Genomic DNA, 26818 nt, shown 5'->3' on the forward strand with positions numbered 1-26818 from the left:
AGTTTCTTAAAACCAATTGAATCAACTGCATTGCATGTTTATTTTTGTTCTTTGCATATAACCACCAAATTAATTATTTTCTCAAGTCTTACGCAATTTGTTTACATGAAAGTTAAGGCCTAAGAGTCCTTTGGGAAACGATACTCGGACTTACCCGTTTATATTACTTGATAACGATCTGGTACACTTGCCATTAGCTTAATAAGTTTTTGGCGCCGTTGCCGGGACTCGTGGTTTAACTTATCTAGTAGTGTAAACTGATTAAGTTTGACTTGATTGTATATATCTTTTTATCTTTTTTATTTTTTTATTTTTTTAAATATAAAAAAGTGCTACTAGGGTTTGTGTTTCTTGTGCATGCAACAGGAGCCCAAACATACTAGGAGCAAGAAAAATACGCAACCTCTTCTTGAAGGCTTAAGCGAGGCAAGGGGGAGAAGGAGAGTCAGACGCTGATGGTTGTCGCAACCCACACAAATTTGATGTGCAAATAAATGCAGTATAGCTAGGGAATGACCCCTAGGTCGTCTCCCAAAGACCAATTTTGCGGTTCAAGAATCGAGTCTAACACGAAAGGGGGGGTTTGTAAAAAGGGTTTTGCAAAAATTAAAATAAACTCAATAAAGACACATATGCAAACAAACTATTTTAAGCTAGCATGGTAATTAAACTAACAATAATAAAAGTCTTAGACAACATTCAAACAAAATAAAATAAAATACTAGACACCAACACTATTAGACACAACTATCTAACAAAGTTAAATTAATTTAAATGCAAAACTAAATTAAAGAAATTAAGAACAACTAAACCAATTATGCAGACTAATTTAAAACAAAGAAGCAAACAATCATTGAGTTTCTTTTACCAAGCACATGGCTCATGCTCCTCCAAACAAATTAAAATTGCAAATGCCCTAAAATTGGCACTCATTGTCGTGACTTCCCAAGGGAACAAAATCAAATTCTCCTCTCCACCAAGTCATTCACGTGCAGCCCCCACATCTCCAAGACAATATAGTCACGTTTTCCAAGCACCAAAAGAAACACAAAAGTTAAAATCTCCTTTCTTCCAAAGCCAAGTCAACTACACTTGCCAAGAGCAATGAAAATGAATATTTGATTCTAAATTGCTCCCCCTTTTACCGAGACATGGGCTGCACCAAACAACAATTCAATTTCTTCCTTGCATAAACAATTAATTATGTTCCCCCCTTGTCCCATGTGCCTCATCTTTCAAGAAAAGACATGTGCCATGTATGCTATCATGAAAATCGTGCTCCCTCTCTCCTTCAAGTCAAAGCTACACAACTTTCAATGTTTAACACAAAATGAAGTGTTCCATAACTCAATAACCAGCCACCATCTTCCACATCTTGGTCACGTGAATCACAAAGCAAGGAATGAATTTACTAACACAAAAAGTGGAATTACTTCTACCAAAGTGCCACATGGGAATGGTCAAATGGAATAAAACTCAAAGCAAGACATTTTCTTTGTCCCAACCACCAACACGGTTCTTATAAAGCAAAGCAAAGAACCAAACCGCTTCTCTCAACCACATCACCGCACAAGCACAATGGGAGGAAAAAGTTACACCACCTCAACTAAGCTTAGCCAAGACATTGCTACCTTTTTCTCCTCCATTCACCAATCTTTCTAAGAGCAAAAATAAAGGATAACTAGGGTTGCAAATGTTGTCACCGTCCAGCCTTCAAGGTGAAAGAATACCCTTTACAAATTGCTTCTATCCATCAAAGTAAAAGCACAAGAAAAAGAAGGTTCAAGCTTCCAACACCCAAAATTCAACTCAAGCTTTCTTCTCTCCCAAACTCAATATGAATCATATTCTTCCTCATTCAACAAAGAAACTTAAACTTTAATATCCAAAGTGCGGCAAAAAGGAAACGAAAATGCAAAATTGTCTTCATTCAACCAAGGGAACCACCATGAAAATGCAAAGAACCACCTCCAAGCTCAAGCTTTCCACATTCAAATGGAAAATGCAAGAAGGAGAGTGACGGTTCTCCCTCCCTTCTAGCAAAAACAAACAAGATTGCAAGCTAAAGATGAAGAAAAATGTGTTCTTGGTTCATTCAAGCTCAAAAACGAAAGGCACCCATCATGGTCTCCAAAAGAGAGTTCATACAAGCAAAAGTGAAAATGAGAAGTGTAGTATGAAGGAAGCTAGAGTGTGTCTCGGCCCTTCACTCTAACTGTCGTCCCACCCATTAAATGGTGGGGTCCACCTCCTAAAATGAAACCCTAGCCTAAGGCCAAGTGTCCCACACATTGGACTTCTACAAAATTTGCCACAAAAGGGCCCAAAAACACCTAATCCAATTAAGGTTTAAAAAAAAAACGAAATTACACTTAATTAAAATGGAAGTGACTAAATGTTGAGTCTTAAATGATCACGCCACCTTCCCTAATGCTCCAAATGATGTTTCCAAAATTTCCCTGCACCCAAAAATGCAATTAATCAGCTCAAAAAATTCAAATTAGCTAAAATACGAATTTTCGACCAAATTAAGCAAAATTCGGAAAATGGGGAAATAACAGACAATTAAACACAATTCCCTGATTTATTTAAGTGCAATAAACTAAATATAGTTCAAGAAATAACCACTCATCAAACGTCCATCTAGGGATTTGTTTCCTTCTCCTGAAAGATTATTATCACCTTCACCAGATAGAAGAACAGAGGAAATGGCTGAAAGAACTCCTCCAAGACGCACTCTTGTAGACCAATCGAATGCGGTTGGCCCTTTCCATTTTAACAACATAGTCATGCCTACGGATCAAACAACCAACATGGTGATGAATCCAACACTTATACACCTGGTGCAAAGGAAATCGTTTCATGGCCTGTCAAATGAGAATCCTTATGACCATTTGACAGTGTTTAGTGAAATATGTAATACAATTGATGACTAGCTCCAGAGTGACGCAACTGCAGATTCAACAAAATGTAAGACTACTGTAATAAGCAACAGCGGAAGTTGATGTTAGATGGAGGTTGGTGATGGCTAGAGATCTCTCGGGAGATGGCAGACTAGCTCAGGTGGCTTCCAAAAGCTGGAAGAAAGCTAGGTGTTGGGGTGAAAGATCAGAGAAGTGACTTCGGCAGAGTTTCCTTTGCTGGAATTTTCATCAACAGAAGAAAAGAAATCTCATATATTCCAAAGTGCTTACAAGAGATGTGTGAGATGGATTTTATAGCCAATCCCATAGGTTATGTGTGATACGGATGAATCCATAAGAAGTGGATCATCATCCACGTGTCTAAGCATGGAAAGCATGTGCTAGCTTTCTAGAAGGTAACATGTGCAGCTTAACTAAAATGTGTTGAAATACAAAAGAAATGGCTATGGTAGCCTTAGTAAAATGTGGGGGGTGCACCAAGCAACTTTATTCTTCAAGTAATGAAGCTTTGATTATTTGATGGGCTTGGGCCCAAGTCATCAAGAGTGAAGATGGCAAGTGTATCAGATGATAGAGTAAGGCTTAGCTTGTTCACTTTCTCATTGAAGGGCAATGCTAAGACATGGCTTAATTCTTTTCCTGAAGGGACGTTTACAACATGGGAACCTGTGGCTACAAAGTTTGCCAATAAATATTTTCCGCAGTAAAAAATTACTCAGGGAAAGCTGGAGATCTCATCATTTAAGCAAGGCATGGAAGAAACTCTAAGTCAAGCATGGGAGCGATTCAAAGGCCTACTCAGGGAAAAACCAGTTCACAGATTTGACAAGACAACCATTGTTCTTGCTTACCTTGGTGGACTGAACATGCAGTCTAAGATGATGTTGGACACCTTAGCTGGAGGTGATATCAAACAAAAGATTGAGGACGTAGCCTATGACGTGATAGAGAGTATGACAGCTAATGGACAAGAAGCATATAGTGAAAAGGACGCACCAACACAACAAAGAGGAGTCTTGCACTTACCTGCAAATGATGCAATGCTAGCTCAAAATCATTTTTTGACCCAAAAGCTAGATACATTGACAAATATCCTCTCACAACTTCCAAAGGAGTTTCGCAATGTCTCTCAAGCATAGCAACTATGTGATCTTTGTGGTGGTGACCATATAAATGGTCAATGTGTTATACTTGAGGAGATGTAGTAGGAAGCTAACTACATGGGGAACCAATACCAGTATCAACAAGGGAATTTCAACCAAGGCAATCCTAGCCAAGGTTAGAAGAATCATCCAAGTATTGGCCAACAATAGAATAACCCATCAGCGCAACCAGGAGGCTTCAGGCAGCAACAACCTTTAACTATGTGGCAGCAGGTTTCACATCTGACAGAGTTTGTCAAAGATATGAGTGAAAGATTTGATAAATTCATGAAAGTCTATGAGTCCAATCGTGCAAGTGACCAAGCTACTTTTAGATAACTAGAGATGCAAATTGGACAACTGTCAAAAAGAGTAGAAACCATTGAAAAGAATCAGTTTAGGGCTAACACTGATGTTAACCCTAAGGAAGAATGCAAAGTTGTGGTGACAAGTGATAGAAGAAGGATTGAAAGGGAAGTTGTAGAGATTGGAAGCAGTGATGAAAAGGAGGATTAATGTTAAAGTTGTCTAATCTTACGGTGACAATGACGGATGGTTCAATTAAAACAGCATTTGGTATGGTGGAAAATGTGGTTGTACGAGTGGAGACGTTAGAATTTTTAGCTGATTTTATCATCATGGGCATGGAAGACGAGGAAAGAATTCCAGTAGTTCTTGGAAGACCTTTCATGGCAACATCCAAGATGTCTATTAGTGTTCATGATGCAAGGATCATGATGAGGGACAAAAAGAATGTATTCTTTTATACTGGCTCTAAAGAGAAGAGTACTAGAATTAAAAAGAGAGCCAGACATAAAAAGTCAAGAAGAGAAGTTGCACCAAAGGACAACACATCAGGTACCAATTTTAATAGTTGTAATGTTTTGCAGGTACCTAAAGATGAGGAGGTTGACAAAGGAGGCACTATCCACTCCGAATACACATCACTTCCAATAGGAGCACAAGTGAGATTCAAGAATAAGAAGTGGTTTGTTATTAAGATTCGGGAAGATGACAAGTTGGAGATTAGAAAACCATTCACAAGAGCCATAAAGAAAATGGATAGAAAGCAACTAATGAGTTGGGTTGATGAAGATCCCAACTGGGAATGAATGACTTGATTATATCCCACTATCTATAAACATTTGTAGTTTTAGGACAATTTGATTTTGTACATGTACTTTATTGAATTTTTAACATTCTTTGGGTAGCATCTACTAAGGGATGCTAAATTTTTATGTGTCCACTGAAGGATACAAGGTAAGTACACCTACTGAAGGGTGTTGGAAGGATAAGCACTTATTGATGAGTGCTAAACAGGTTTGGGTCAGGCTCGTGGCGTTAAAAAAGTGCTACCTGGGAGGCAACCCAGTTGATTGTTTTGTTTTTAATACTATGTTTAGTGCATTGCATGTTTAATTGTTGCATCCGAGAGGGGAAAGGCATATATTTGAAAAATTGAAGGTTGAAATTGAGTGTTATAAGGAAAGATTACTCAAAAGAAAGCAGAAGAAGAAGAAGTGAAATTAAGCACAGACCGTTGAGCGGTCCATTTTACCGTTGAGCGGTTGCGGCGCTGAGGGTCTCGGTTTTGCTTAAAAGCTGAGCGGGTTTCCAAGTTTTTCACTTTGAAACCCTTCTTTGCCTTTCGCCTGAGCGGTCTCCCTAAGCCTTAGCACTCTCCTTTCTCTTTCAAGAGCTTTTTAGAGAGATTTCCTCACTTTCTCATCACCCACTCACCAAAAATTCAATTTTCTACCATTGCTTTGTCAAAGTTTGGGGTTTTTGCTTGAGGGATTTGCATTGGAGAGGACATTCATCATCAATTGATCAATTTTTCTGCAAGCATTCAAAGTCTCCACTCAAGTAAGTATGCAAGTTCGTGTTTAGGGTTTCTATTTTGGGATTTATTGATGAACATGCTTAGGAACATGATAAATTGGGGCTTTTGATTTCTATGCATGAATTGATGGAATAGGAACTGTTTGAACCGATTTAATTGCATGATTGTGGTCTGGATTGATGAAATTAGCAAAAGAGTGGAGATTAGGATCATTTAGGAAAGGATTTTGAAAAACCCTAACCGCCACCGCTGAGCGGTCTGTTTTGGCGCTGAGTGGTGGCGCGGCTTGAGGCAAACCGCCTGGGCGGTCTTCATGGACGATGAGCGGTCTACAGCTGTTTTGCCTAAATGTTGAAATTTTTGGATGTTTGCGTGTTGAGGAGCCCTATTTTTCCTCAAGAATTGTATGATCTGATGATGCACTAACCTCTAATGATGTTTCTGTGAATATTGTTGGATGAATTTGATTTATGCAGGAATGTCTACCTCAAGAAGAGTTAAAACAATGGGCAACAAAAGGAAGGAACCAGAGAGACCTAGGAGATTCTATTCTTTGAGGTTCCTCTAAAGGAAACATGAATAACATTATGCTACAGTCCAGGAGAGGCGTTTGCTGATGGAGTGGAAGGCTATGTACATCCCTGACTTGGCTCCAAAGTTTGGTTTGGAGATTGAAAGGCGAGGATGGGAAAGACTGACGACATATCCAGCACCAACTAGTATTGAGTTGGTGAAGGAGTTCTATGCTAATGCCTTGCCTAGAGGAGGAGTGTCCGTAGGGAGGTATATGAGCTATGTACGTGGGTATTTGATCAGCTATGATCCTGACACCATCAACGCTTTCCTAGGGACTGAGTGGCCAGGAGAGCAGTGTAGGTATGTTGCTATACTGGGGGAGGCCAGGGATTATGAGGATATTGAGCGAGTGATGTGCATCCCTGGGAGGCATTTTCAGAGAAACCCTAATGGAGCACCGGTGAACATCCTTAGGGCAGGTTTAACTCTCCTAGCCAAATACTAGATAGCATTTACTCATGCCAACATACAACCATGTTCTCATGTTTCCGACATCACTTTACATCAGATCCTAGTTATTTATTGTATGCTGAGGCAGATGGACGTGAACGTTGGTAAGATCATTACCAGCGAAATTCTGAGCTACGCCAACACTGTGAGCAGCAAGACACCACTGGGACATCTGTCCCTGATTACATATTTCAAGTCTTACTATTTTAATTCACACGAACGATAAGGTTTTTCAAGTCTCTTGGGAAAACGATACTTGGTCTTACCATTTATATTACTTGAATGATTTGGTATGCTTGCCAATCCGTCAACAAGATTTTGGCCCCGTTGTCGGGGACTCGAGGTTTACTTTTTCTAGTAGTGTGAATTGATTGAATGTGACTTGATTTTATGTTTATTTGTTATTTTTGTTCTAATAAATGTTTTCTAGGGTTTTGTGCCTAATTCTTGCAGAATGTAGTTTAGACAAGATTTTGATTTTGTAGGCACTCAATTCTACCACAATAGTTTCAACCATTGGTGGGAACCTCATTCAAACATGTATCATATCCAATTTGGGCAACAGTCCTCTTCGCAAAAAATAACATTGGGGGAAGTTAAGAACGTTTATTGCAGGAACAACACTCTTATGCGTTGAAGGCTCTGGGTATTATTAGGGTTAATACTAAAGTTAACCCTAAGGAAGAATGTCAAGCTCCTATCTTTGAGGTCGACAAGGTTATTATGGAGAGAAGATAGAGGAAGATGAGATAACAAAGGTATTGAAGTCTCTGGGCATTATTAGGGATAATACTGAAGTTAACCCTAAAGAAGAATGTCAAGCCACTATCTCTAAAAATGATAAGGTTGTCGAGGAGGAAAAGATAGAAGAAGAAGAGCTAGAGATGTATGAGGAGGAAATAAAGGAGAAAAAGATAGAGGAGATAGAAACAGAAAAGTTGAATGAGAGTGAGAAGGATGATGAGAAAGGAAAAACAGTGGTTGAAAGAAAAGAAAAAAAGAAAAAAATTGTGAAAGTAAAGAAAGAAAAGAAAAAGAAAAAGAGAAAGCTAAGGGAGGAGAAAATTAAGAAAAAGAGGAAGAGAGGAAAGAAGAAAAGATCTTATGAAAAACACCTCCCTCATAAAAAGAAAAATCATAGGAAGGAAAATAGGTTCAAGTACTTCAAGGAGATCTTCAAGAAATTGGAGATTAAAGTTCCTATGATTGAAACATGGAAACAAGTGCTTGGTGTTCTTAATTTTTTGAAGAGATTCAGCAGGAAGAAGAAAAAGAAAAGAATATTAAGCGAGAATATTATCAACACCTACTGATGGGTGTTTGTTGGGGTTATCCCCATTGTTGTAAAACAATTTTATTTCTTGTAGTATAGGGTTATTTCATTTTTAATCTTGTAAATATTTGTTTATTTGAACAATTTCTGGGTAGCATCTACTGAGGGATGTTAACTTTTAGGTATCTACTAAAGGATACCAGGAAGGCACACCTACTGATGGGTGTTGGAAGGTATTGCACTTACTGACAAGTGCTAAACAGGTTTGGGTCAGGCTCGTGACGTTAAACAAGCGCTCCTAGGAGGCAACCTAGTTTTCTCTCTTTTACTTTTGCATTTTAAATTTCTAGAAAAGGTTGAATTTTAATTTCAGTTTGTATTCTTGGCTTGATTACTTTTTCTGAAAATGTTTGACTGACTGATTTGCATGATGGAACTATTTGATGATTATTTGATGTGGATGATAATTGAGTTGTGTTGTATGTGAATATCCAGTGAAACAGATGTGTGATAAATTATGATTGTGATTATGATGCTGAGCAGGGTGTATGAATGAATTTTGTGTGAGAAAGCATGTTGTGTGAGGTTTTGAGCTCCAGAGTTTTGATTGTTGTATATATTGTTCACAGGAAAGCATGAATGGCATTGCCTTAATCTTGATGATTGATTGAAATACATGTGAATGTCATATGATCAAGGCCATTTTTGAAAACCCTTCTCTAGCCAAATTTTCACCCAAAGTGCTTGAAATATTATACCCTTTTTGAACCTTAGCCTTAAACAGGATGTGAACCCTTGTCTTGAAATTCTCTACCTTGAGTTGGGATGAGCTTAATTGTATGTGATGAAAAGGTTCAAGTTTGGGGTTGCATGGGGGAAATTGAAAGGCAAATGAAAAGCACTGAGCTCAAATGTGTGAAAAGAAAAATTCATGAGAAAAAGAAAAGAAAAGAAGAAAAGCATGAAGATGAGCTCAATGAAAAAGAAAAGGGGAGAAAGTTGGGAATGAGAGAGATTGGTGAGGAAGAGAGTTGTGCTTAAATGTTGAATATTTTGATAGCTCTCTTAACTCGAGGACTTTGCATTCCAGAAAAACCAATTCTTCTTGTTAGCCCAACCTCATTACAAGCCTTGAAAAGTCCTTTTGATGGAATTTGCAAGTAAAGATGTTGATTGTTTGAGATGAATTGCAATTTTGTTTCATGTGACTTGTGAATAATTGAGAGTTGGAGTGTCACCTTAAACACTTGAGCGATCGAGTGAAACACTTGCTTGATATGAATTGTTAATTTTCATGAGTGCATTTTTCTTAGTGGATTGGTCATTCATAATGTGTAACATCTGTTGTGCAATCTCTGGATTGAAAGCATGCATGCATCTTATTTTGGATTTCACTCAAGATGTTGAATTGAGTAGTTTTGTCATGTACTTTGGGAATGTTGAAACATTGGATGAAACAATAGAAAGCCAAGCTTTTTTTGTGTGTTGTTTTGTTTTGCTTGAGGACAAGCAAAGTTCCAAGTTTGAGGTGTTGATGAAGGTTGAAAAACAATTATTTTCATATGTCATTTTAGACCAAATTACGCCCTTTACTACTTGGAATGAGCTTAGAATCAAGCAAAACTTAATAAATGAGTTTGTAGAGAGTCAAAAGCCGTTTTTAGCGATATTATGCTTGTTTTTCATTGTTTTGTAGTATTTTTGAGAAAGTGAAGAATGAAGTTGAAGATAAAGGTCGTAGACTCCAGAAAAGAAAAGAAAATTGAAGATTTGAAGAGTCGACGCACCGCCCGGCGGCAACTTACACCACCGGGCGGTCCAGGGCGAGGAATAGGCACTTGGCGTTGGCGCTGGGCGGATTTGCGATTTGAGGGAAACAGCCAGGCGGTAGACCCCTACCGCCGGGCGATAGTGCGATTTGTAGGAAACCGCCACGCGCCATACTTGTTCTGCCGGGCGGTTGTCTACTGGACTTGGGCCTGTTTTCTGATGCGTTCCTCCCTTATAAATACCCCTATTACGAGTTGAGATGCATTCTTTTGACAGAAGGGGACGGCCAGACCTAATTTTGCTCTATAGAGAGGATCTCTTGGATGTTTAGGCACCTTTTCATCTTTTCTAGGGTTTGCTTTTCCATTCTTCTTCCATTTTTCATCTAGATTCACCATGAAAATGGTGAACTAAACCCTATTGTTGTTGAGGGAAACAATGTAATCTTTTGATACTCTCTTTTATTGAAACTCTTGATTATTTATATGGTTTCCATATGTTTTGATTGTTAATTGTTGGGTTCTCATCTGTGCTTAATGCCTTTATCGTTTAACTCATTCGATAACTGNTGTTTGTCTTTATTGATACGGGGACGTACAGTAATGTCATGAACTGGTGAGTAATTNCTTGATTANGCAATANCACCTAGGGATAGGGGTANGACGATCAATTGCTTTTAACTTATGCTCTATAATGCTGTATTAATTGCTAGGGGAGGCTAGGGATAGCAAACCGGTAATTAGTATTAGGCTTTTTTCGCCGAGGGATCGGGTTGAGGGTAGGCTAAGAAAGTTGCATGACAATTAATTAATCAAACTAATAATTCAAGAGGAGTAGATAAGAGAGAGCGGATTAGATGAAATTGTAATCCCCCAACAACTCCATTCATCCATTGTTTTCTTTTGTCAATTGAATCAATCTCTATTACATGTTCATAGTTTTATTCTCAAATTAAATCATTTAATTTTTTCTTTCAAGTCTTATAATTTTAATTCACGCGAACGATAAGGCCTTTCGAGTCTCTTGGGAAAACGATACTTGGTCTTACCATTTACTATTACTTGAACGATTTGGTACGCTTGCCAATCTGTCAACAGTGATTATCATGAGGGAACATGTGGACATTCAACAGAAGCATGCAAGGCTCTAAAGCATAAAGTACAAGCTTTGATCGATTCAGGATGTTTAAAGTTTGAAGAAAGTCAATCCAGCACTGTGGCAAGACGTGAGTTCGTCTCCACAAATGACATGGACAAATGAAGAGGACTCTAGAACTAAATAGGAAAGCATGAGTTATTGTAAAAAGTGATACTGATGTTGCTTTGCTCATGTTTTGATTGTCTTGCTGTAAGGGCTATGCTCAATGATATTGTGCTTTCATCTATTATTTTTAATGTGAACTTTCATTACGATGTATTTCCAAGGATTACTGGAAATCATGTCCTAATAGGGTGTCGTGGATAAAACAAAGGCCGCAAATAACAAAGTAAAAAAAATGGAGGCAATATTGAGTCACTTATCTTCTTGCAAATCGTCAAATTCTTATTTTTCAAAAATAATAAAATAAGATGAAAAAAGGATGATCAGAAACAAAGGTTACAATGTCAAATTTTGCCGAGGTCAAATGTTTATTCAAAAATAACATTTTGATGTCTCCTTTCTAGATGTTTGTGCACGTACTGCTTGAAAATCCACACCCTCCACTTTCCCAAAATAAAGGATCTTCCCCAACAAACAATGTCACTTCCCTCAGTAAAAAGTAAATCTTTACATTGGGGCAGATTAGCCTGACCAAAAGTTGTCCTCGCTTGCGCTAGTAGGGCGATCCCTAAATCCATTGAGACAAAAAAAAACAAAAAGAAGAAGCATTCCACTAGATTGAAAACCTGAAAGGGCGGTCTAGAAAAGGAAAAGCAAAACAAAAAAAAAATGATTTATGTTGAAGTCATCTAGTCACAAAGTTAATGTTTTGAAAATAGAGCAATCAGAGTTCAAAATGATGTGTGACCTTCTTGTCTTTACCTAAAAACAAAAAAATATATCCATTGTCACCCCGTTTGAGCCAAAAATAATTTCTTTTTCAAAATTATCCCCACGCAAGGGTTATCATCAGGTAGGAGTCAACTCATGACGAAAATGAAGAGCACTCAATGATTAAACGAAAAAGATTCATCAATAAGAGTGAACGAAAGAAAAAAGAACAAAACAAAAAGAACAAAAAAAATCAATCGGAAAGTGATGTTGAGCAAAAAGAATAAAAGTCAAAGTTTGAGAAAAAAGCAAAGTGTTCAAAACTCAAAAGGTTGATGCAATGCCTAGATGATAACTCTTGTTTCAAGAAGTAATAACCGACAAGCATTTATTTGGGCCTTTATACCCTTTCTTCTAATACCTTTTAGCCCCTAGCCACGTTACAAGCCTAGTAAAGCCCACACAGATCGGATAATGATTGCTCAAATTTTCATAAAGCTTAATTTTGCGTTAAGGTGAAGTGACTTTCAATGTGTCGTAAAAAAAGAGTTGAAAAACAACAAAAAAAACAACAAAAGAAGAAATCTCCCTATCAACTAGCCAGAAGCAAAAACAAAAATCAAACCAATTGGGACCAACCTTGTTAGCCGATCCTTTTCATGCCCATCACTTCTTCCAAATAAGACAATATGCCAAAGAAAAAATTGGGGCAGCTTTGTGGATTTCACCACGCGTCTTCGCCCTGAAATTCATCAACCCATAATCTCGAGACTGGGACAGCCTTACGGATCTCCTTTGAATTTTCACCCTAATTTTCATGGATCCAAACCCTAGCTCATTTTCCCAAACAGCAAACCGGGGCAACTTTTGGTATCTCATGTTTTGTCTTGACACTCACATATTACATCTCCTTTGGGGTTTGTAGTGCCCATACGACTATCCAAACCCTCATAAACCTATTTTGTTTTTCCCTTGCCAATGAATTCAAGCACGTGTACATTAATGTCTAGAAAGAAAAAGTCAAACATATAATCATATCTGACATTAGACCTCGGATCTATGACATTCCTCAATTTTCACAAAACATTGAAAATAAAAATCAGTTTGATGATTGCAAGTAAGATGACTGACTCAAGAAAAAAGAAATGCAAAACAAAGCAAATGTTTTCATTAACCCATCAAAAAGAAAATTTTTCGGATCGAAACTCTCTTCATTCATATGAATGGTTGTCGAATCCTTCTTCAAAAATACAGAAAAAAAGTAGCATCCAGATTTTAACACTTTGTAATGAAGGATTTGAATGCCTTGGTGTCTTTCCCAAAATCAAATTTCTGTCAAAATTGCAAAACATTTCACAAAATTACAAATTTCAAGAATTTTCAAAATTTGCAAGCCCAGCTCGCCTGGCCCTAAGCCCAGTTTCCATACTGGCCCATAAGCCCAGCTCACCTGGCCTATGAGCCAAGTTTCTACACTGGCCCATAAGCCCAATTTCCATATTCGCCCCTAAGCCCAGTTTCACCTGGCCCATAAACCCAATTTCCATATTGGCCCCTGAGCCCAGTTTCCACACTGGCCCCTAAGCCCAGTTTCCACACTGGCCCCTAAGCCTAGTTTCCACACTGGCCCCTAAGCCCAGTTTCCACACTGGCCCATAAGCCCAGCTCGCCTGGCCCCTATGCCCAGTTTCTACACTGGCCCGTAAGCCTAGTTTCACCTGGCCCTAAAGCCCAGTTTCTACACTGGCCCCTAAGCCCAGTTTCGCTTGGCCCACAAAGCCCAGTTTCACCTAGCCCTCAAAGCCCACTTTCACCTGGTCCACAAAGCCCAGTTTCACCTGGCCCTCATAGCCCACTTTCACCTAGTCCACGAAAGCCCAATTTTGCCTGGCCCACAAAGCCCAGTTAACCTGACACCCTAAGCTCAAGTCTTAATTTTACTATCGGCCCTCTGCTTGGCAATGGTCGAAACCATAAACCCTAACAACACCATTCATCCATATCGTTTAACTTTCAATTGATCAATCTTTGCATGCATGTTTATTTTCAGTTTTGCATTTAAAACCCTAATTTTTGTTCTAACAAGTCTTAAGAAATCAATAGTTCACACGAACGTTTAGGCCTAAGAGTCCTTAGGGAAACGATACTCGAACTTACCGTTTTATTATTACTTGATACGATTTGGTACACTTGACGAAGTCTTAACAGTAGTGTAAATGGATAATCTTGTGTTCCATTTGAAAGCACTGCGAAAAAATGTCTTACTAGCAAGACAATTGTAAACTGTAGAGAAAAGGTAGCTAGTTAATTTTCGTTAGCAAATAAATGAGTCACATACAACACAACCACATGAAAGAGAGAATGTTGATTTCAACTCTTGGGGTGGCCATGCATTGGCAAACCAATTCAACGCAATTGGCAATGCAGTTGGCAATAGTAGAAGTGAGTCTGAGTGCACTCTAACTCGTTGCTTTTCAAAAACTTCACCCAACTTTATTTTATTCTTAATTAATTATTTTTTATATTTTATAGCACAAGCAACCATTCTATTGCCTTGGCTAATATTCATTCAGAAGTAGAACGCGTGAAAAGAAAAAAAGCTAATAAGATAATTCTTACAGCTATTGCAAGTGATCGACAACAAGACGTGCTTCTATCACCGCCTAAACGACATTCCGAGTAATCGCTTTCTACTACAACTCCTTCAATCGTTATCTCTGTTCTTTCGTTTGACTCTTCTTCTTCCTCCCTTTAAAAGTACATTATTTTAGTAATAACACTAATCATATAAAACAACTTTTATATACAACAATTTTTATTCCTTACTCCCTCTCACGTAGCTAAGCCATATGAAAATTCTTCATTAATTAATTAAATAATTAGTTATAAGATTACTTTGATTGAATCGTAAGCGGAAAATATACATATTGTATTATAAAAAAAGTACCTAATGGACATTGCTTCATCATTTATCTTAGACTTCTTGGGTGGAGCTGAATATCCGGGTTCATATTGCTGCAAAAACAAAACTAATATCAATTTATATACCCATCACAGAATGCCCTTTTTAGATAAAATAAGCAATTATGCAACATATGGGTCTGAGTTCATTGAATGTACGATAAAACAATTTTCCAACCCCACTTTCCTACAATATGTCAAATGAAATCGAAGATTCAAAAAGACAAATAAGTGAAACTTTGTCTTTTGGAGAAACAGGTGTTGATATAGAAATAATATACTAATGCGGAGAGACTTCAATATTGAGCAAAGTTAAGCAAAAGACAAAAACAAAAGCAACTGTAGTTTGAAAATAAACAAAAGGGGAAAGGAAGAAAGAAAGGAACTTATTTTCGTTTCTATATCAAAATCAGATAAGGAAGTGCACCCAATCACCATAACAAGGACACCAAATATTAGGTACACTCCTGATAACTCTCTTTCTTCCTTCTTTTTTCTAAACAAAAAATTGATTGGTATCAAGAAACCAATTTTCTTCATGACTTTCTTCTTCATCTACTTTGGCCCCTTCTTCTTTCTCCTGTTCTCACCATAGATGTCATGATTTCCATAATTTTCATTGCTACATCCAACATCATCTTTCTGCATGGGAGAGGCAATATACATAGTCCAACCAGATTCACTACTGATACATTCTTTTGCACTACCCCATATTTGTTTAAAAGAATCCATTATGAGGCAGGAAAGTTGTGTGCATGCCAATTCAAAGAAAAAACAACACACAAGGGAACGGAGAATGAGAATCTATAGTTGATGAATGAAAATCTAAATGGAACTTACATTAATAGAGATTTGTAGATAGATTGCTTGATATATGCTTATCTGTTTCAACTGCAAAAAGTGTGGTAAAGGGCCAATGTCCAGACTTCTTTCTTCGGTGAATACCCCTTAAACGGATATGGGCATATGTCAACGGATGTCAACATCCGTTTAAAGGTTTTCACGTTGATTTAGGGTTACGTACCTTAGAGCTTATTCACACAGTTTGATGCACTTATTCACACAACGTTTTGATAGAGGGCACCACCACCTTCAAACAACACAGAGATTCAAGTTTCTCACCCCTCCAACAATTCTTTCTGAGTAACCTCTCACTCACCACACTCTCACACCAAAAGAAAGATAAGAGAAAGAATTCTCAAGATGAAAAAGTAAGAATGAGAACATGAACGTAAAAGAGAATGAATAAGTTATATGCAGGAAGTGGGTAAAAATTATAAAATTTTAACCCTAAAAATAAAAAGAATAAATTAAGAATAGGAAAATAGAATGAGGGGTAAAAGAAGAAGAGAAAGGTGAAGGAAGAAACCGGAAGGTGGAGGGAGCAATCCCTATGAGAAATTGTGTCAAGTTTTGGGCCCATACAGCCCATTAAGCACCGGAAAAGAAAAGCATACAAGAAAAAAAAAAAAGACCCTCCTTTTGTCTTTTGTTGTAAAACTTGGGTTATTTTCATGTCTTCAGAATCCAGATAACACAGCGTTTCACTCAATTCTCCACTCTGTCTAGGGTTTCCTACTATTTTCTTCAATTCGAAAGCTTCATTGTTTTTTTTCATCCAATTTCTCATCTACCAAATCGCCGCGCGCATTTTTCAGTCCCGATTTCTTTCTCTTCGAGCCGACAGTCCCCATTTCCTCCTCTGAAAGCCGTCAGTCCCAATTTCCTTCGCTGAAAGAGGTGCGTTAAAAGTTGACCAAGGAAAATAAAGCTCAATTTGTTTATTTTTTTCTTCTGGTGAATGAGTTGTTCAATTGCTATTGGTTTTAGGATTGGTCGCATGTGAAGGAAGAAGATGTATTCTTCACGAGGGAGTGGCGGTTACGGCCAATCCTACACGAGTCAATCCGCATATGGCCAGAACGTGAGTGGTTTCATTCTTTCTATTTTGTCCAAGTTCAACGCCTTTCTGATTGATTTTCAGTTCTTTTTCTCTTCAAGATTTGCGTTCCTTAAAGATAAACGCTTTTCTTTCCCTTGTATTTTTAATTTTCGACCACGGGATTTATAAGCAATTTCTGGTGGTATTGGAATATGTCATCTTTCAATATTTGAAACCCCTATCTTAAATAGTTTGATTTTTTTAGCATTGGAATTTAATAAATCGGTAGAATATGGGGTTGATTTGAATTTTGTGTTTGCAGCTGGGAGCTAATTACTCTGGGAGTTCCGTTGGAGGACATGATGTGGGCCAGCATTCCGTGGCTTCTAGGCATTCAACAATATTAGGTGGTTCTCAGGAAGTTGATGTTAGTGGGTATAGGGCTCATACTTCCACTACTGCACAGTATGGGGGACAATATAGTTCTGTTTATGGCTCGGCTGCTTTGAGCAGTGCACAGCAGGTCAGTGTGTTATGTACTATTTGGTTGAAGGGTGTTATTGGAGACAGGAAGTTTGCTAATAGTTTGATGTGAAAGTTATTGTGATTAAGTACCTGGGTTCTTGGATTAGCCTAGAGACAATTGTTTATCTTGTTAATGAACTATTCCAGCAACGGGGAAACTTGGGACCTTGTTAATGAACCTGATGCCTATGTGTTAATTTTTATGTTCACGGGCTTTAATCTAGGGAGAGACATCTACACGTGTGTTTTAAAGTCTGTGTTTGCATTGCTTCACTTGTATCTGTTTCTGCTGGAACTGCTTGTTCTTTAACCTGTCTTCTTGATCTTGATGGCCCATATTATCTTCTCTCTGTATAGCTCCCTTCTTTGAGTGCTAAGGGTTCTGCATCATCAGCTTTAGATGGTCGTGGAGGTTATGCTTTGGGTGTCTCTGATTCACCTAACTATGCTTCCGGAGATTATGTCTCCTCCTCAAGCCATGCATATGGTCACAAAACTGAACAATTGTATGGTGAAAAAGGTTTGGAATATTCTGGAATAGATAGGAGGCAATATGGTGAACGACAGAGTGGTTACATTGGTAGGGACCTGACAAGTGATCCAGCTGGAAGATATGCTGCTGATCCTGTTGGGTTTAGTCATCAACGTCAGGTGGTTACTTGCTCAGAAAATAGTGTTAGATTTCTTGGTTTGAGTATCTATTTGCAATTTAAAATGAAGAAAATTACCTCTCTTGCGTTATTTGGTTTTTATTTTTTATTATAATGTATTCATGTTACCTTTCTTATGCTCAGCAGTCAGAAATATATGACCGCATTGATCAGGCAGCTTTGCTTCGACAAGAGCAGTTGCTGAAAGCGCAGTCTCTGCAAGCTGCATCACTGGATGGGGGTACTAGGTATTTTATATTGTTTCTGAATGAATGTGAATAGATGTTCGTGCATTGCTTTCTTTTTTCAATCCTAACGAACTTCTTTAACTAATAGAGTACATCTATCCACTGTGGTTGTAAAATGTAAGACACTGAGTTGCCTTTTGAATTTCTGACGAAACTTGATAGAAGTTGATCAACAGTGCCTAACTATATTGAATGGTAATAATATTTCTCCCTACACTAAGTAGCAACACGTTTCTGGCAGACAAGCTGATTATCTTGCAGCTAGGGCTGCTGCTAGTCGTCACCCCACTCAAGATCTTGTGTCCTATGGAGGAAGAATGGATTCTGATCCCCGTGGTTCGTCCATGCTAAGTGCTACTTCTTATGGTGGACAACATGCACCATCAATATTAGGAGCAGCTCCAAGGAGAAATGTGGATGATCTCTTGTATTCTCAAAATGCTTCAAACCCTGGTTATGGAGTGAGCCTACCTCCTGGTAGGGACTATGCCAGTGGTAAAGGTCTTCATGGGAATGCCATGGAGATAGACTACCCAGGTAATGTGCTGCCACATGGTGGGCATACTGATCGCAAGGATGACCGAGCCAGCTATCTACGAGAATTTGAGCTAAGGGAAGAAGAGCGACGCCGAGAGCGGTTGCGTGAGAGAGAGAGGGACAGAGAAAAGGAGAAAGAACGTGAACGATTGCGAGAACGGGAACGAGAAAGGGATTGGGAAAGGGATCACATTATGGAGCGGCGTGAGAAGGAGAGGGAGCGTGAGCGCAAACGTGCAGTTGAAACTAAGCATGAACGAACTCCAGCGAGATCCTCCAAGGATTCCCGTGTTACTTCAAAAGATCTCCGTGGGTCATCTTTGACAAAGGAAGGGAGATCTTCACGACGGGACTCCCCACATCATGGTGCTTTACATAGGTGGATCTAAATAATGATTTTTCTATTTCTGTGTCCTGCTCTGGTTCTGAATATCTAGCTGCTTCTATATCTTGCAGCCTTTTGTAACTAACTAAATGTTCTGTTATGCTGAAGGCACCATTCACCTGTTAAAGAAAAACGGAGAGAATATGTCTGCAAGGTAAAAAGGAAATAAGAACTTAGTATTAGTTGCTCCATCATTATAAGAATGTTCCTGATCAAGGAGCTAGTTGTGCTGCTGTTTTTCCTCTGGAGATCTGGGATAGGGTTTGATTGATTAGACTTGGTATTTCCTACAATGTTTTACACTTTATCCTTGTGTTGGTTTTGTTTTATCTTGAACCACTTCTGTTGCCTTTGTTCCTGTTATCTGTTCAGTCAATCCTCTTTGGGTTTGAATCCTCAGGGTACTTTTTTTCTTTTGGGCCATAATTTATTCTATCCTGTTACTTTTTGTCCCATCTTCATGGTTTCTTCTCAGTTATTCCACCTGGTAGTTCGTGACTTCCCTTTGTTCCTTCTATTGCTACCCACCTATTTATCCCTGTGCTATATTTCGGGAAGCTTTTGTAATAGCGGACCCGGAGATCAATCAAATTGAGGGGAACAATAGTTTTTTAGAATATCTTATTGGTGCTGCATTTCAATTGTGCTCCACTTCTGCAATGAAAATGAAATGATTTATTGCAATTGATACCTGGTTCGTGGTTTCATATTGTTTATTGCTGCATGATTTGGAATCAGATTGAGTTTTCATTTTCTGAATTGCATTCACAGGTATACCCAGCCCGCTTGGTAGATGTTGAGAGGGATTACCTCCTGATAGATAAGCGATATCCCCGACTGTTTGTCTCTCCTGAATTCTCCAAGGTATATTGATAATCTTTCCATATTTGTTAATGATTATATTTTGGTGGCAATAATTGTTTTACCTTTTGTTCCTCAAGCACTCTGAGAAGCATGAGTAAAAAGCTTTTTCAGTACAGAGTTAGCTACCTTAACTTGCTATATATTTTTCTTCTTTGATGACATGGCTTTGATATTGATTTGAAGTTATTTGTAATTTTTTTTTCAGGCTATTGTGAATTGGCCAAAGGAAAACCTTAAATTGTCTATTCACACTCCTGTGAGGTACCCCTATCTTCATCTTTGTCACAGTTGCATTACTACAAAATATTATATTGTGCCTCTGAGGTGTATTGTATCTGTAGAATTTTCATTTTCTTTATGTCTACCTTTTCTGTGTGGCCTGTGCATCTTGACTACTTAATGTCAAAACTAGCTGGGTGTTACCATTTTTATTTTTGAGAGGAAAACCTATTTCAGTGGGACTATTGTGGTTACCTTTGCATTATATTTGGTTTTAGAAAATATTGAATGTATTCTTGACAATTTCAAAATAATAACATCTTTTAAAACTATTTTCTCTTTTTATGATTCATGTTTATGGCCATTTCTGCATTTCTGGCATATGGGTGTATTTGGTAACTTATTGCATTTGAGAAATTAAAAGGAAAACCAACTATGATTTTTGAGCAGTTTTGAGCATGACTATATTGAAGATGACAGTGCAACTGAGCCTAGAGACTNCACCAGCAAGCTTTTGCTGGGACAATCTCCAATTTCTTGACAATTTCAAAATAATAACATCTTTTAAAACTATTTTCTCTTTTTATGATTCATGTTTATGGCCATTTCTGCATTTCTGGCATATGGGTGTATTTGGTAACTTATTGCATTTGAGAAATTAAAAGGAAAACCAACTATGATTTTTGAGCAGTTTTGAGCATGACTATATTGAAGATGACAGTGCAACTGAGCCTAGAGACTTCACCAGCAAGCTTTTGCTGGGACAATCTCCAAATTCAGAACAAGGAAATACAGTTTGGAATGCCAAAGTACGTTGTTCACCTTTGAAGTGTGCAGACTATATTTTTCTCCCTATTTATATCTTGTGTTGCATTAAATTGAGTTGAATGGTAGTCATTATGGCTGTGTTATTGTATGTATAAGTACTTCATTTTAGAACACTTGTTTGATGACAGCGGTAGGTTGTGTATTGTTATGATGACCATATGATTCTATGTTTAAACACGAGTATGTTGTGATAGCACTTGTTGGGTGTCAAGAATCATGCCCTGCTACTTTGTGATACTAAAGCTCTTAATTTTATGTTAGATTTGGAATGCAGTATAAGGTGGTTGATTTTTATTACATTAAATTAGAAGAAGTCGATTGTATTTGGGAAACCAAATTGGCATACAGAAAGAGATGCCAGATGTATGGATAAAATTCAATTTATTAATTTATTTTGTTAAAATTGGTCTAACCTGATTTTATAGACTTCATTGATTGGATTAATTTATATGTGCTGTTTTTTCAAACACTCTTATACAAAACCTGCTGTTTTCCCCTCAGCTCTATTAATTATTACTTATGACTTGAGGTTTTGAAACATCTGGATCTGTGGTAACTGTAATTGGGTAATGTGGTTTTCGACATGTCTTCAAATATCAAAGCAGGTTGTCTGTTGGCCTTGTTATCCATGATAACATTAAAGTCTTCACTGGAGAAAATATAAAACAGTCACTGTTTTAAATTTTAATATATTATTCTGAAGTAAAAGTAGTTCTGGTATATATTTTGTTAGAACAGATAGTTGCATGAGGCTCCTGTTTTTAATATTTCAGTTTGCTTGATATGTTTACAAAAAGTTTTGGCTGAAAGGGCCTATCACTATCACCACCATAGTTGGGATTCGGTACATGCATCATAATTTTTATTAGTTAAAGACCAATTCTTCAAAAATATTAACCACGGGATCCTTCTAAACACTTTTCTCCTATGTCTTTGTCTATCCTTATTTTCAAATGATGAAACACCATGGAATCTACGTTCCTTACTGGTGCCTGTAGTGACCTTTGTACTGGTTTATTGGTGTCGTGTATTTGGTTCACCTTATGATGAATGGGTCAGTCTTTTTATGTACAGAGTGAGTGTTTTGTCAGGAAGAATTTGGTGCTTGTACCGTATGTGAAATTATCTTTTGTGGGCACTATTTCAGATAATCTTGATGAATGGACTTAGTAGGTCAGCATTGGAAGAGCTATCCTCTGATAAAATTGTTGATGATCGCATACCTCATATGTGCAATTTCCTTAGATTTGCGGTTCTTAAGAAGGACCATTCATTCATGGCAGTTGGCGGTCCTTGGAAACCTGTGGATGGGGTTGATCCATCTATTGACAATAACTCCTTGATCAAAACTGCTCTAAGGTTCATGCCTATGATATGATTACTGGTGTTAAATGTCTGTTCTGTACTGCAAGCCTAATGAACATTTTTCATGTTTTTCAGATATGCAAAGGAAGTTCTTCAACTTGACTTGCAGAATTGTCAACGGTGGAATCCTTTTCTAGAGGTACAAGTATTTTGTTAATACTATTCATTGGGTTTTCAGTTTGCTTATTTTTTTCCTTTATCTTCTAGCTTAAACCATCTACACTACCTTTAATAATAGTTATTTTAACTATTCTCTTACAGCTTATGCCTGTCTAATTGAAACTTCATCAAATTGTGTCACATTTTTTAAGTTTTTGTTTATTATATTTTTGTCTTTCAGGAGGAACAGGATTTTTACATTCTTAGTTTAATCTGCTTTTTTATACTTAGTTGTTATGATAGTTTCTTTATTGTAATATTTCCATGATAAGATTGTGGTTATGCCTCTTTGTTATTTTATAAAGCTTATTTTTCACTGTGAAACTTTAGTTATTGAATGCTTTAAAATTCCCAGATACATTATGATAGAATTGGCAAAGATGGTTTCTTTAGCCACAAGGAAATCACTGTTCTTTATGTTCCCGATTTGTCGGACTGCCTCCCTTCATTGGATGAATGGCGTGACAAATGGCTTGCCCACAAGAAAGCTGTGGCTGAAAGAGAACATCAACTTTCTTTGAAAAAAGAGGTCTGTATTTATTGGTTGAGATTACAATTTCACGATTTATTAGTTGGACAGGATTGTAGCGGTGAATGTTTTCCATATTGTCTCTTATATTTTATTTTCTCGGTTATTTTTCAGAAACTAAGAGATAACAAGGATGTACCTAAAGGTGAGTGGCAAGTTCCTTCATTTTTCTTTGCATGACATCATATCTTTTTCATGTTACCCCGATTTTATATATATTAACGGGGTATGGTTGTTTTTCCTTTTTTAATTATACTAATTAGATAAATCAGATAAAAGGAAGGATTCTGCTCCATCAGGACAGTCAGATGTAAAGAAGAAAGAGAAAGATGGTAATACTGTTAAGGAGGAAACTGAAAAAACTGGAGTGGATAACAATAAAATCGCCAAAAAAGAAGGTTCTGACATTGGTGACGAAGGCAAGAGTGCGGAGAAAAAGACAGGGGAAACTGCTGCTGGTCAAATCACAAGTGGCGTGAAGTCTTTGAAAAAGAAGATTATAAAGAGGATTGTGAAACATAAAGTTGCTACTAAAGCAAATTCAACTACCTCCAAACAAATAAACAAATCAGGTGAAAAGGATGTTGCTGACCAAGTGACAACATCCAATGTTACTGATCAGGATGACAGATCCTCGGTGGATCCCACTGGGGTAAAAAACTTGGTTGCTGAGGATGTGTCTGTCCAGAAAACTGACGGTGTGGAGGGAAAAGATAAGCAAATCAGTGTTGAATCTAAAGCTCAAAATAATTCGGATCCATCTGTAAATGTAGTTGCTAGTGATCCTGCTGTGAAAACAACAAAGAAGAAGAAAATTATTAAGCGGGTACCTAAAAAGAAGGTAGTGGGGGAGGCTTCTAAATCTCTAGATTGTGAGCCTAGAAAGGAAGAGGGGAATCAAGGAGAAGATGGTGCCCGGAGCTCTGGCAAGCAGACTGCAGATGCAACTACAGTAGGGATGGAGGTGAAGAAAAAAGTGAAGGTAGTTTCTAAGAAAAAGATAAAAACACCTGCCTCTAAGAAGCAAGATCAAACTTCTGATTTTAATAAAACAGAAACAGTATCAGACAGAAAGGAAGAGGGGAATGTGGTCCCTGTAAAAGCACAGAATGACGTGCAGAGCACTGGCAAGCAGACTGCCAATGCTGATACCACAGTGGTGACAGAGGTAAAGAAAACTGGGAAGGTTGTCCCTAAAGTGCAATCAAAGTTCCCTTCATCTGAAAAGCGAGACAATGCAATGGATTCAAGTAGAACAGAAACGAAGTCTAATCATGATGACAATAAGGAAGAAAGAGGAACCGGTGAAAAAGGTGGCACAAAGACAGACAAGCAGAAAACTTCTGATAAAGATGTTAACAATGTAAAGGGGAAAGTGAAAGAGGGTGACAAGTCAAATGAGCGGAACGGAAAAGATGAATCTAAAAGCAAACCTAGTAAGGAAGTGAAGGAAAAGAGGAAGTCTGATGAACCTCCTAGACACGCAGGATTTATTCTTCAATCAAAAACGACTAAAGATTCTAAAGTATGGTATCTTCAACTTGAGTATAAAAAGTGTGCCCTTGTTATGTTACTGTATTATGTACTTAGTCTAATTTTTTGAATTTTGGTACAGATGCGTTCTCTGTCATTATCACTGGATTCATTGCTGGACTATACAGACAAAGATGTCGAAGAATCAACTCTTGAGGTATGCTTATATGGTTTTTTGTTATCCATTATAATAGTATTTTCCATCACTGAATTATGTCTTAATGGAACTGTTTCTGATTTCAAGTTTATATTGCTTGTTGCTGGATTATGGTTTTGCAGCTTTCATTGTTTGCTGAATCATTTTATGAAATGCTCCAGTTTCAAATGGGCAGTAGAATTTTAACATTTCTTCAGGTTATTTACTCCACCCTTTTATTACTTTTTATTTACTGACTTGGTTCTCTGAAGGAAGCCTTGTCTACAATTTTGTTTACCATTTTTCTCCAGAAACTGCGTATGAATTTTGTTATCAAAAGAAATCAGAGGAAGAGGCAGCGGGAAGACGAGCATGAGAAGGATAACGTCAACAAATCCTCAGTTAAGCGTCAAAAGGGAGATGGTCCTTCTGTGAAGAGTGAGCCCCCGGATATGGACACTAACCCAACCCATGTAGATGATGTGAAAGCTGTTTCTGAGAATGATAACTCTAATAATGATAAGAAGGATGTTGTAAAGATGGAAGATGAATCAGATGAAGAAGAAGATCCAGAGGAGGATCCGGAAGAATATGAGGAAATGGAAGATGGTAGTCCCAAGCATAATACATCCGAAGACAAAAATGATGAGCAAGAAGCGAATGCAGATATTAAACCTGAAAATATCACCAATGATAAAGCAACTGATGAAACTTCTAAAGGGGAGATCAAGGTTAAAGACGAGGTGCAAGAATCCAAGGCTGATACTCGGTTGAAAGAAGAAAAGGATGACACTAAGAAAGAAACTCCTGCAGTTAAGGAGGTTGTTGTGGACAGAGAATTGTTGCAGGTATTTTCTTGTATACTGTAATACTGATATATTTTTGTTCTATTTGATCGTTTATGAATAATCTTTCTACACTTGGATTTTAGTTAAGTAATTATTCGATAACATTTATGACAGGCTTTCCGGTTTTTTGATCGTAACCGTGTTGGGTACATCAGGGTAAGCACTGCGTTCTTTATTTTAGGTTGGTTTTTAGCCTTCCTCAGTAGTGATGAGAAATGTTGTTTCTTTACAGGTTGAAGATATGAGAATAATCATACATAATATGGGAATGTTCCTTTCGCACAGGGATGTCAAGGTGAGAAAATTTCTGAAGGTTCTTTGTTTGTTCAGCATATTTTTGTCTTCTGCCTCGTGATTTTTCAATAACCCTGCATTCTATTGTTATTCTATAAAAACAGGAACTTGTACAAAGTGCATTGTTGGAGAGCAATACTGGGCGGGACGACCGAATTCTTTATAATAAGCTGGTGCTGATGAGTGATATTTGATAGCCCTTTTGTGTCTATTATTGTCAATGTGAAACACTGGAATTGGCTGTTTATGGATAAACTAAAGATTATTTTGTAATTACAGTTGGACTAGTTTTGTATTTGTTTTGTGATTGTTGAATTAGCTGCTAATGTAGCTTTTTTCTTTATTTTTTCATGGCATGCTGCTACGTTCGTATTGATGGCTTGGATTTTTGAAAAAACTAAATCACCACCAGACCGAACCTTTACTCAAGGTGTTATGGTTTGTGAAGCCGAAATATCAGTGAATACTGACGTATGAATAAAGGGAATAAAATGTAGTGGATGGGTTTGGTAGAGAAAACATCCGGGAAGTGCACACCTATCAAATCCATAACACAATGCAATTGCATGACATCTCGTTACATGTTCTTTGTAGGAAGGTCTTTGAATGGAAAAAAAGAGAGCAAACAAATGGGGGATGGTGTGTACAAAGTGTGTATCGTAAATGAAGGAAAAGGGTCTCTTAATTCTCTAGTATGAAATGTTTCGAAATTTTGAACCATTCTTATGGAGCCTAAATTTGCAACAATTTGAGAGTATTTTATAATGTGTGTGAACAAGATAATTTAATAAAGCAATTCATTTCATTTTGATGAATTTATTTATATTTGAATAAAATGGTTGTTTTAACAAAAAAAGGAATTAATATTAAGAAGTTTTTAGAAAATATTTCAAATAACTAAATAAA

At 37.5% G+C, this 26818-nt stretch overlaps 1 protein-coding gene across 3 annotated transcripts; it reads left to right on the plus strand.

Moving 5' to 3' along the window:
* The first annotated feature begins 16406 nt into the window (after window positions 1–16406).
* LOC106753246 (cell division cycle and apoptosis regulator protein 1) lies at window positions 16407–26261 on the plus strand. Of its 3 annotated transcripts, none has more exons than XM_014635035.2 (21): window positions 16407–16650; window positions 16741–16834; window positions 17115–17315; window positions 17675–17968; window positions 18112–18215; window positions 18457–19131; window positions 19246–19291; window positions 19909–20001; window positions 20207–20262; window positions 20912–21029; window positions 22196–22407; window positions 22489–22552; window positions 22928–23101; window positions 23216–23246; window positions 23365–24626; window positions 24717–24791; window positions 24914–24988; window positions 25082–25618; window positions 25733–25774; window positions 25851–25913; window positions 26017–26261. In XM_014635035.2, exons 2-21 carry the CDS (start codon window positions 16766–16768, stop codon window positions 26104–26106), a joined length of 4281 nt encoding a protein of 1426 aa, XP_014490521.1. In that variant the 5' UTR covers window positions 16407–16650; window positions 16741–16765; the 3' UTR covers window positions 26107–26261. The 3 variants fall into 3 exon arrangements, with proteins under 3 accessions (XP_014490521.1, XP_022633161.1, XP_022633160.1); XM_022777440.1 differs by having other exon boundaries at window positions 23374–24626; XM_022777439.1 differs by having other exon boundaries at window positions 18115–18215.
* The last annotated feature ends 557 nt before the right edge of the window (window positions 26262–26818 follow it).

Source organism: Vigna radiata, unplaced genomic scaffold (assembly GCF_000741045.1).
Source record: "Vigna radiata var. radiata cultivar VC1973A unplaced genomic scaffold, Vradiata_ver6 scaffold_341, whole genome shotgun sequence".
Lineage (NCBI taxonomy): Eukaryota > Viridiplantae > Streptophyta > Magnoliopsida > Fabales > Fabaceae > Vigna > Vigna radiata.

Coding starts and splice junctions, on each gene's coding strand:
- LOC106753246 (XM_014635035.2), top strand. CDS start 16,766: ATGTATTCTTCACGAGGGAGTGGCGGTTACGGCCAATCCTACACGAGT. Junction 17,969..18,111: donor GGTTTAGTCATCAACGTCAG/GTGGTTACTTGC, acceptor TCTTATGCTCAG/CAGTCAGAAATATATGACCG. Junction 23,102..23,215: donor AACTTTCTTTGAAAAAAGAG/GTCTGTATTTAT, acceptor GTTATTTTTCAG/AAACTAAGAGATAACAAGGA.